At 48.1% G+C, this 11,319-nt stretch overlaps 1 protein-coding gene across 1 annotated transcript in view; it reads left to right on the plus strand.

Moving 5' to 3' along the window:
- The window catches only part of GRIN2B (glutamate ionotropic receptor NMDA type subunit 2B), a 356,416-nt gene extending 346,421 nt beyond the window's left edge, over positions 1–9,995 (plus strand). The window contains exons 10-12 of the mRNA XM_052640245.1: positions 1,428–1,615; positions 4,372–4,610; positions 8,100–9,995. Coding sequence (XP_052496205.1) covers positions 1,428–1,615; positions 4,372–4,610; positions 8,100–9,995 — 2,323 coding nt within the window. The remainder of the gene's footprint in view (positions 1–1,427; positions 1,616–4,371; positions 4,611–8,099) is intronic.
- The last annotated feature ends 1,324 nt before the right edge of the window (positions 9,996–11,319 follow it).

Consider the following 11,319-nt stretch of genomic DNA (forward strand, 5'->3'; position numbering starts at 1 on the left):
TCTTATGGGCAAGGGAGAAAGAAACAATGAAAAGGGTGAAAGCTTTTAGATAACAAACAGTAAGAATATGTTAACTGATCTCCAATTCCAACAAAATTGGCACTCTTTGATCCAGCTCTATAATCTAGAGTGGATTGTTCATTCAAAAGAACTCACGAACTGCAAATATGTTGGCTTACATAATCTCAGCCATGGCGGTTCCTTCCCTCAGAAGCCACAGCTGTGGAATAAGACAGACAGTTGAGCCTGAGAGTTGTTGGAGTTTAGGTCTCATAGCTGGTTTCCTGTGTTGTAGGATGACTGACAGCCTTTAGGCCTCCTGGTGGCTCCTGTTCGGAATGAGCCTCCCAGAGGCATGTTTACTTAAATACTGTTACTCTGTCTTATCGTTATAAAGTCATAGCAGATTTCAGAAGGTGGGATCTGAATTTGGGGGACAGATGACTCTGGGTTGTCTGGCCCCTGGTGCAATCACAGTTCTCAAGCCCTTCAGAGCTTTGACTTTCTGATAGACACCCTTCTAAAGGATACTCATGGACCTTTGGAAAAAATGTTCTGTTTTTTGTCATGCCAGAAAAGGCTTCTTTTTTCTTAAGGAGGGGTAAAGCTAACTGAACTGCACTTGAACAGTGCAGGTCATGATGCCTGCCTTTCTTTCTCTATTACCTATATGAATATATCTGAATTTCTTCTCCATTTATTGTGTTTAAATATGGACCTGTACCTTCCTGAACTTGCCCCTAGCCTTTCCCCACTCCCTGCCTACTTCTCCTTGCAAAGCACTGTACATACAATGAGATTCTCATATGTTTGGGAACATAAGACATCTGAATTCTCCTGTATGTTGCATTGGCCGTGGCTTCACACATTCACTGCTGACCTGAGCCTATAATGCCACCACCCCCAGCAACACTCTCCTCTCCTTGTGCTACAAAACAAAATACTAAAACCTTTCTGACCGCCAAAATAGCATTGCCCATCCAGTACTCCTCGTCCACCTACACTTATCCCCACTCCGGACTGTAATGAACTGAGAAATGAAAAATGTTACGTAAGTCTAACCCATGCTATTTGTTGCTATCATTGTGATGGTTCCTTTTCATTATTTCTGTTATTATTTTTATTGATTCCTTTTTACTCCTTCTCCTTTTCAGACACAGCTTATGAGCTGGCTCCAGGCCCAACTTGCATTCTCATCATTCCCAACAGGAGGGAGAAAAAACTCCTCCTTTCAATCTGAAATCATACAAAGAACCACCTGGGAGTTAGGCTTTAGCTTCTGGCTGAGTTCCACCTTGAGCCCTGCTTTGAACCAATTCTCCCCATAGTCTGCTGGAGTCCTACTTCTTCCTCTTAATGACCCCATAGGTAGTTTTGGACTCGAATTCCTCCACTGGACTTGGTTTGTTTGCTCCTTTCTTGCACAGGAAACTGGATGCCTTCATCTATGATGCAGCCGTGCTGAACTACATGGCCGGTAGAGATGAGGGCTGCAAGCTGGTGACCATTGGCAGTGGGAAGGTCTTTGCCTCCACTGGTTATGGCATTGCCATCCAAAAAGACTCTGGATGGAAGCGCCAGGTGGACCTTGCTATCCTGCAGCTCTTCGGAGATGGTGAGTTAAAGAAAGGGAAAGTGTCTACTTGGCATCTTCCTACAGCCAGTCCAAAACATCACCCTTCTTCCTTCCCTGTCCCTCTAACCTCTGCATTTCCATTAAGCATTTCATAGTATGCTAGGACACTGGGCGGTATATGTTAGTTTTCTAAAGCTTCGTAATGAGGTTGTTGTTATTGTTCAGTGGCTTAGTCATGTCCAACTCGTTACAACCCCATGGACTGCAGTGCACCAGACTTCCTTGTCCTTCACTATCTCCCGGAGTTTTGCTGAAACTCATGTCTATTGAGTCAGTGATGGATGCCATCCAACCATCTCATCCTCTGTTGCCCACTTCTCCTCCTGCCTTCAGTCTTTCCCAACATCAGGGTCTTTTCTAATGAGTCAGTTATTCACATCAGGTGGCCAAAGTATTGGAGCTTCAGTATCAGTCCTTCCAATGATTATTCAGTGTTGATTTCCTTTAGGATTGACTGGTTTGATCTCCTTGCAGTCCAAGGGTCTCTCAAGAGTCTTCTCCAACACCATAATTCAGAAACATCAATTCTTCAGCACTCAGCCTTCTTTAGGGTCCAGCTCTTGCATCCATATATGACTACTGGAAAAACTGTAGCTTTGACTATACAGACCTTTATCTCCTCTCTCTGGTCCCAGAGAAATGGCAAAGAAATCCATTCATGGCCATTTGCTCATCCTTCCCTCTCCTGCTTTGCCTCTCTCAGTGGAAGAGAGAGGAAGCAGGGCCAGGTCCCCAAAGACAGACACTGGAAGGTACTCACTCGCCAGAGTGATTCCTAGAAGAGACAACTTGCTTTGAGAAAACCTAATCTCCTATTTTTATTTTGCTCACACCTTCCACATCCTGCTTCACTTTATTGTCTAAAGGACCTCCTTCTCCTGTTAGTCTCACAGAAGCTAATCTTGTTACAACGAGCAGCCTGACTATACTTGGCCCCACAGGCCATCAACTCAGCAGTTCCCCAGTTGTGTCTGCTGAATCTTTGCTGGTAGGGAGAAGACAACATAGCTGGATTGGTAGACTCCAGGTGAGGTCAGTTGTTCAGTTAGGAAAATCATCCAAGTTTGATCCAAGAAATGAGCAAAAAGTGATTTGATGAACACTGGAAAGAGGATGGGGTTCTAGGTGGAGTGTTCCAAGCCTTTTTAGTGTAAGAGCTTCTGTCATGGTGATGTAGCTGTCACTTCAAGGCAATAAGTGAAGAGCAGCAGTAGAGACGATTTGCAAAAGTTACCAGAGATTCCTGGGCTTCCCCGGGGCTCAGACGGTAAAGACTCTGCCTGCAACGTGGTGGACCCAGGTTCAATCCCTGGGTTGGGAAGATCTCCTGAAGAAGGGAATGGTAACCACTCCATTATTCTTGCCTGGAGAATTCCATGAACAGAGGAACTTAACGAGCTACAGTCCATGGGGTCACAAAAAGATGGACATGACTGAGCGACTAACACACACACACACCAGAGCTCCAGTCAGACTGTGCAAACAGATTTCACGTTTTAAGCCAAAACTGGCAATTTTCTTCATGAGATGTTCAGATTTTTGCTTCTCTAGAGTTACATGCATTCTCAGGCTCATGGTTTCTTTTATTCTCCTCTTGCCTACAATTTCTACCTTTCTAGTTCCTAGTATCCACTGAAGTGGATCAAGGCTGTTGTAACCTGGCATGACTTGAATTAATCAAAACTTCTCTAAGCGGCATTAAAAGGAGGCAGGTCCAAATTTGGTGGTCTCATTTTATTCCAGCTTCCTCCCTTTTCCTGTGAATATTTATGTTTTCAACAAGAGATCAGGAAGTCTGAGGGCCTCTAGGGAATCAATCAATCTCTCCACCGATTTGTCTCTGTCTCTCCTCCCCCAACTCGATCTGCTTTGCACATTTCGTGAGAGCAATTTTCTGAATCGCTTCTTCCATTATGTTGTTCCTCGCTGTCTACAAAAAAAAATAAAACCCGTGCAAAGTGCTTAGTCTGATACTCAGGTGCTCAGCAATCTTTCATCAACCTTTTGTATTCAGCTTCTTTTACCAACTGTTATTGTATTTGAATTGTTCTGCCAGCCTTTCCCAAATACGACTTGTGTTTTTCTCCTTCCTCCCCTTGATCATGCTCTTTCTGCTGCCTGGAGTGCCTTTTTGTAAAATATCAATAAAAATTCACCCATTCCCCATGCCCACCTCCAAATCCTACCTTCCTCATGAAAACCCACTGGCCACCGTATCTACAAAATTACCCTGACTAATTCAGGAAGCTTTTATTACTTACATACAGCTTGTCATACTGATTGTTTATATACCAATTTACACTGGGTAGCTAAGGCTTACCTGGCTCAGACGGTAAAGAATCTTCCTGCTATGTAGGACGCCTAGGTTCTGTCCCTGGGTCGGGAAGATCCCCTGAAGGAGGGTATGGCTGCCCACTCCAGTATTCTTACTTGGAGAATTCCATCGACAGAGGAGCTACAGTCCATGGGGTCTCAAAGAGTCTAAGCAACTAAAACTTTCATACATTCATACAGGGCACAGAGGTAATGTCTTCTATCTCTGTATCACCTCTGGTACCCACATTGTGTTTTCATTGACCACTTGTTGAATAACTTGATAAGTTTAACAGTATTAATAACATTACTAACTTTCTCTCTTGGTTTTCTTTATGTCTCTTTCCCTCTCTCTCATGTTTTCCTCTTTTCTCAACACCCCTCTCCCCCCGTCTCTTCTCTCCTTCCTGCCCGGCCCCCAGGGGAGATGGAGGAGCTGGAAGCTCTGTGGCTCACAGGCATCTGCCACAATGAGAAGAACGAGGTCATGAGTAGCCAGCTGGACATCGACAACATGGCGGGCGTCTTCTACATGCTGGGGGCCGCCATGGCTCTCAGCCTCATCACCTTCATCTGCGAACACCTCTTCTATTGGCAGTTCCGGCACTGCTTTATGGGTGTCTGTTCTGGCAAGCCCGGCATGGTCTTCTCCATCAGCAGAGTAAGTGGTTTGATTTAGGTGCCTGGAACTTGGGGGAGGAAGCTTAGCCTAGCGCCATGCAAAGCAAGGAGTCCAGAGGGGCACTAACTCCAGCCTGAGGCTGTGAAAGCAAGAAGCCACATCATGTACATTTCCCCAGGGGGTAGTATGACATCATTTCAAGTGGCTCAGAGAACAGGTGATGCTGTTTTTCCTTCAAGAAATAGCTTTCTGTGTGGGGTTTGGGCATTTGGTTCTTAAAAAGAACTGGCAGATCTATCAAAATGAAACATTTGGCCTTTCCCCAGGTGCCTTTCATCACTATTAGTTAATTCTGCATAGGCTAGATTAATCATTTAATCCTTTTAAAAATCACATTTCTGTATAAATCATGACATATATCTCTCTTATTCTGACATGCAAATGTATATTGGTCGTTTCACCATCCCGCTTTATATTTTAACCATGTATGCATTTGGAGCATTCAGGAGCTTAACAGAACTTTCAAAAATAAGTCCTGACCTCTTAAGAAATTTGCATTCCAGAAACTACCTTAATTGGAGCAAGAATACCACTCAAGTCCTTCTTTATTTAGTTCTCTTCTACATGACTAGTCTAAAGTGAGATTTGGAGCACTGTGTTGAATATGAATAAAGGGTCACAGGGAAGAGGGTTTTTTTTTTCTTTTCTTAAAAAAGCAGACTTTTTGATTTTCTTAATAAAGTTATGAGATTCATTCACGATAAGTGAACTCAGATGTCCTCTTAGAATAGAGGTCTAGGCTTCAGATGTAACCAACTTTGTCTCTAATGGGGTTATATAAGAAAATGGAGTACTCATTAAGGTGTCCCATCTTTTGATCACTTTCCTATAGTATTTTAGTTCTAGAGAAAAATGTCCTCTCTGGCTGTGAGCTGCTTCAGGCCATTCAGTTAACTGGAAGCAGGAGGCTGGGACTTGTGGTCCCTAAGCCACCTTTTTGCACCTCGTGGCGCTTCCCAAGACCCCAGACAGGGAGCTGGACACAGCACAGGAAGCCTGTAGTAGAAATCCTATTTGTCGCCCCTCAACATAATCAATGGCTCTGAAGAGGACAAGTGCATTTTCTCCTGGCCATAATCAAGAAGGGTCAGAAAGGAGAAGAAAGCAGGGGAACTCTCTATTTTTTTTTAACGGGAGTATAATTGCTTTACAGTGTTGTGTTAGTTTCTGCTGTGCAATGAAGTGAATCAGCTGTATGTATACATATGTCCCCACCCCCTTGGGCCTCCCTCCCATCCCCACCCCTATCTCACTCCTCTAGGTCATCACAGAGCACAGAGCTGAGCTCCCTGTGCCAAACAGAAGCTTCCTACTAGCTACTTTACACATGGTAGTGTATATATCTTCTCTTCTGCACTCAGTCATGTCTGACTCTTAGCAGCCCCATGGACTAGAGCTCGCCAGGCTCCTCATCCATGGGATTTTTCAGGCAAGCACACTGGAGTGGGTTGCCATTTCCTACTCAGGGAATCTTTCCAACCTAGGGATTGAAACCGCATCTCTTCCATCTCCTGTATTGGCAGGCAGATTCTTTACCACTGTGCCACCTGGGAAGCCCCTATTGTGTGTGTGTGTGTGTGTGTGTGTGTGTGTGTGTGTGTGTATATATATATATATATATATATATTAATCTCCCAATTCTCTTGTAGATCTCTTATCTTGTGGCTGCCTCCAGGGCAGGGATGCTCATCTCATGCAAACCATCCTTTTTTCCCATCTAGCTGCCACTCTACTTTTGAATCTTCTCTCCTCTCATCCTCCTCCCTCAATCGGGACAGCCCCTTTCCAAATGAATCCCCCTTGTTTTAAAGACACTGTTCAACCAACTTCTTCTGCAAAGACCTTCCCTTGCCAGGTGGAAAAGTTCCAAATATGTCCACCTTTCAAGGCAGGGAACTAGAGATTGGCAGGAGGTTGGCCTGACTTTAGACTTGAGCCCAATCCTCTCCCTCTCTCGGACAGGGCTCTCTACAAGAAGCTGCACACAGGGAGTTCTCAATCAATACTAATGTTAAGATACTATTATTTATGATCACAGTGAGTGAGAAACTTGAAGGAAGAAACCTGGAGCTAAAGAGAATAAAAGAGAGCATTTGACAAGGGAATTCTTTTAAAATTCATTTTATTGAAGTATAGTTGATTTCCAATATAAAATTTCACTGTACAGCAAAGTGATTCAATTATACATGTATATACATTCTTTTTCATATCTGTTTTACATTATGGCTGTTTACAGGATATTGAATATGGTTCTGTGCTATACTGTAGGACCTTGTTGTTTATCCATGTTATATATACTAGTTTGCCTCTACCAACCCCAAACTCCCACTATACCCCTCCCGAACTACTCCACTCCAGCAGGGGGATTCATGATTGCTATTTAGTCCTTAATATCTGTCCCAGGTCCTCCCTCCCACGGTGTAAGGCACAGCAGCAGAAATATCCTTCCTTGACCTCAAAGCTGCCTAATTGTCCTGTTGAATTTGGTTCATGCTTGGCTCAGGGAGAGAATTGCTCAGCTGTGATCTGATGATCAAAATCCTAAAAGCTGCTCAAAATTTGTCAGAGCTGGTAAAGAGTGGCAGTTGTGAGCGCCTGGGCTCCCCAGTCTCTACTGCCAGCCAGGGGTGACCAGCCAGGGCAGAACAACCCCAACATCTGTAAAGCATTGCTGTTGATTTCCAGAAGGCTGACAGTGTTGTTTGCTATCAGTTGATATCATGGCCTCATTTCTGTGAAGCAAAAACTCAGTGTAGAAAGAAAAATCAGTACAAATCAGTGGCGGAGTGAGGCATGAATCTCATGTCTTGCGATTCCAGTCCATTTGCTTAGATAACTTGGTGTATGCAGTGAGGCCCCTTTTGGAAAGCCAAGCCTATCTAATCAGACCCCAGCTTATGATGCATGCTACATTCTCAGTTGCTTCAGTCATGTCCAACTCTTTGTGACTCTATGAACAGTAGCCTGCCAGGCTCCTTTGTCCATGGGATTCTCCAAGCAGGAATACTACAGTAGGTTGCCATTTCCTCCTTCAGGGAAATCTTCCTGATCCAAGGATGGAACCTTTGTCTCTTACATCTCCTGCAGTGGGAGGTAGGGTCTTTACCACTAGCCCCACCTGGAAAGCCCTAGGGTTCATGATGAGACTTGCTAAATGCTGGTGAATACGGCAAGCAAGTGGCAACCCACTCCAGTGGGTTCTTGCCTGGAAAATCCCATGAAACAGAGGATCCTGGCAGGCTACAGTCCATGGGGTCCCAAAGAGTCAAACATGACTGAAGCACACAGCACAGCACAGCACAAGGCAGGCAAGCTTCTAGACACAGGTTTCTACGAGTCTATAAGACCACCTCTTTCATGTTTTCCTGGACTTTTCTCAACCATTTAGGCAGTTATCGGGGGTAGGGATCCACTTGAGGGTCCCTTCCAGCCTCACGAGAGACCTAACCCATCTCATCCTCTTTGCAGGGTATCTACAGCTGCATCCACGGCGTGGCCATTGAGGAGCGCCAATCCGTAATGAACTCCCCCACCGCCACCATGAACAACACGCACTCCAATATCCTGCGTCTGCTGCGCACGGCCAAGAACATGGCCAACCTGTCGGGTGTGAATGGCTCACCGCAGAGCGCCCTGGACTTCATCCGCCGCGAGTCGTCTGTCTATGACATCTCCGAGCACCGCCGCAGCTTCACGCACTCCGACTGCAAGTCCTACAACAACCCGCCCTGCGAGGAGAACCTGTTCAGCGACTACATCAGTGAGGTGGAAAGGACTTTCGGGAACCTGCAGCTCAAGGACAGCAACGTCTACCAGGACCACTACCACCACCACCACCGGCCCCACAGCATCGGCAGCGCCAGCTCCATAGATGGGCTCTATGACTGCGACAACCCGCCCTTCACCACGCAGCCCCGGGCCCTGGGCAAGAAGCCCCTGGACATTGGCCTTCCCTCGTCCAAGCACAGCCAGCTCGGCGACCTGTACGGCAAGTTCTCGTTCAAGAGTGACCGCTATGGTGGCCACGACGACCTGATCCGCTCCGACGTGTCAGACATCTCCACCCACACGGTCACCTACGGCAACATCGAGGGCAACGCGGCCAAGAGACGGAAGCAGCAGTACAAGGACAGCCTGAAGAAGCGTCCGGCCTCAGCCAAGTCCCGCCGCGAGTTCGACGAGATAGAGCTGGCCTACCGCCGCCGGCCGCCCCGCTCCCCAGACCACAAGCACTACTTTCGGGACAAGGACGGGCTGCGGGACTTCTACCTGGACCAGTTCCGTGCCAAGGAGACCTCGCCGCACTGGGAGCACGTGGACCTGACCGACCTCTACAAGGAGCGTGGCGAGGATTTCAAGCGCGACTCGGTGGGTGGCGGAGGGCCCTGTACCAACCGAGCTCATCATCTTAAGCACGGCACGGGCGACAAGCACGGCGGGGGGGTCGTCGGCGGGGTCCCGGCCCCCTGGGAGAAGAACCTGACCAACGTGGACTGGGAGGAGCGCCCTGGGGGCAACTTCTGCCGCAGCTGCCCATCCAAGCTGCACAACTACTCGACGACGACAGCAGCAACGGCGGTGGTGGCTGGCCAGAACTCGGGCAGGCCGGCCTGCATCCGCTGCGAGGCGTGCAAGAAGGCCGGCAACCTGTACGACATCAGCGAGGACAACTCGCTGCAGGAGTTGGATCAGCCGGCCGCCCCAGTGGCGGCCGTGACGTCCGCAGCGTCTAAGTACCCGCAGAGCCCCACCAACTCCAAGGCGCAGAAGAAGCCCCGGAACAAGCTGCGGCGCCAACACTCCTACGACACGTTCGTGGACCTGCAGAAAGAAGAGGCCGCCCTGGCCCCGCGCAGCGTGAGCCTCAAGGACAAGGGCCGCTTCCTGGACGGCAGCCCCTACGCGCACATGTTCGAGATGCCGGCAGGCGAGAGCGCTTTCAGTGGCAGCAACGATGGCAAGGCAGCGGCGCCGGCCACGGGACATCACCACCACGGCAATCCCGGCGGCGGCGGTGGCTACATGCTCAGCAAGTCTCTCTACCCCGACCGGGTCACGCAGAACCCTTTCATCCCCACTTTCGGGGACGACCAGTGCTTGCTCCACGGCAGCAAATCCTACTTCTTCAGGCAGCCCACGGTGGCTGGGGCGCCGAAGGCCAGGCCGGACTTCCGGGCCCTTGTGAGCAACAAGCCGGTGGTCTCGGCCCTGCACGGGGCTGTGCCGGGCCGCTTCCAGAAAGACATCTGTATAGGGAACCAGTCCAACCCCTGTGTGCCTAACAACAAAAACCCCAGGGCTTTCAATGGCTCCAGCAATGGGCATGTGTATGAGAAACTGTCTAGTATTGAGTCTGATGTCTGAGTGAGGGAAGAGAGAGGCCGAAGGTGCGTCCGGGAGGGTCTGGCTGTGGGCGTGTGGCACGCATGTCATGGAGGGCAAACGGGGGGTAAGGGGGTGAACTTGGTTCCCATTTGCTCCTTTCTTGTCGTTTTCATTTATTTTTGAGATCCTGGAGTTCTGATTCCTTCTGAGGGTGAGCCTGGTGACCAGCACCATTTCTGCCTCCTTTCCAGCACCCTCTTCCTACTTCCTCCTCCTTCCCGTCTGTCCATCCTGTCCCCGTTCCCAGTTCCCGCGAGAGGATACGGTAGGCTGTTGTTCCCAGTTCCGGAGAGTGGATAAGTGGGCTGGCTCGGCTAGAGCCGAGAAGGCAGTGGCCACAGGGGATCTTGCTGCTGGCGTGGAAGGACTCTTTGCCACCCGGTTGGAGTGAAGCCAAGGAGAAGCAGGAGGAGGCCACGGGGAACGCAGGAAACCTCTTGCTGAACTGATTGTATGTGTAGGTGAGGAAGCAAAAGCATTCCCATAAGAGCTATTAGCGGTGTACTGCCTGTGAATGAAAAGAGGCTTTTGCTAAATTCTTGTTGCTTAGATGGGTGTGTTTGGGGATCAGGCGCCAAGGAGAGGGTGGGAAGCCCTGTGTGTTTATATATAAGCCAAAAAAAAGTTTTCTCCAATTCCATGATGATGGTGAACTGGAGTGCAATTCCATGATGATGGTGAACTGGAGTGAAAAGTCATTGACAGATGATGAAAAGAACGTTAGAGCAGTGTTTCGTGGCACATTAGAGGCAAAGAAGGAGGGACTGCCTGTGCATGTGTGTCTGTATACACTTGCACACCTATTGTCTACACACATCTGTTGTCAGAGGCCTATTTGTGTAGAAGGCAACCTTGACCCCATAAAGCTGTTTCTGCAGTATCCCTAAGCAACAGGCTTTTTTTTGGCTTGTATACAAACAAAGATGGTCCTATGTTATCTGAATTATGGCTCTCTCTCCCCCTTCACCCTTCCTGAATAAGGAGAATGGAAGTTCTTGACGAGAAGTTTCTGTGGCCTAGACAAAACATGTGGGTGAACATTCCTACAAGAGCAACATATACAAAAATAATTCCTTCATGGTTGCCAGGACTTTCAACTAGTCTTGGCCAAGAACTTTCCAGGAAGGCTAAAAGGAAATAGAAGCAGCCAGGATTCTTTTGCACATAACCAAGGGCAGAATAGTGGGCAAAGCTCATTTGAGCTTTTGAGACCCTCAGCTGGCTGTTTTGTGGGAAAGAGCTAAAGGAACGCTTTGAAGGGCAAGGGGCATCGTTTATGACAGGGTAAGTGAGAGGGGGGATG

Source organism: Budorcas taxicolor, chromosome 5 (assembly GCF_023091745.1).
Source record: "Budorcas taxicolor isolate Tak-1 chromosome 5, Takin1.1, whole genome shotgun sequence".
Classification (NCBI taxonomy): Eukaryota; Metazoa; Chordata; class Mammalia; order Artiodactyla; family Bovidae; genus Budorcas; species Budorcas taxicolor.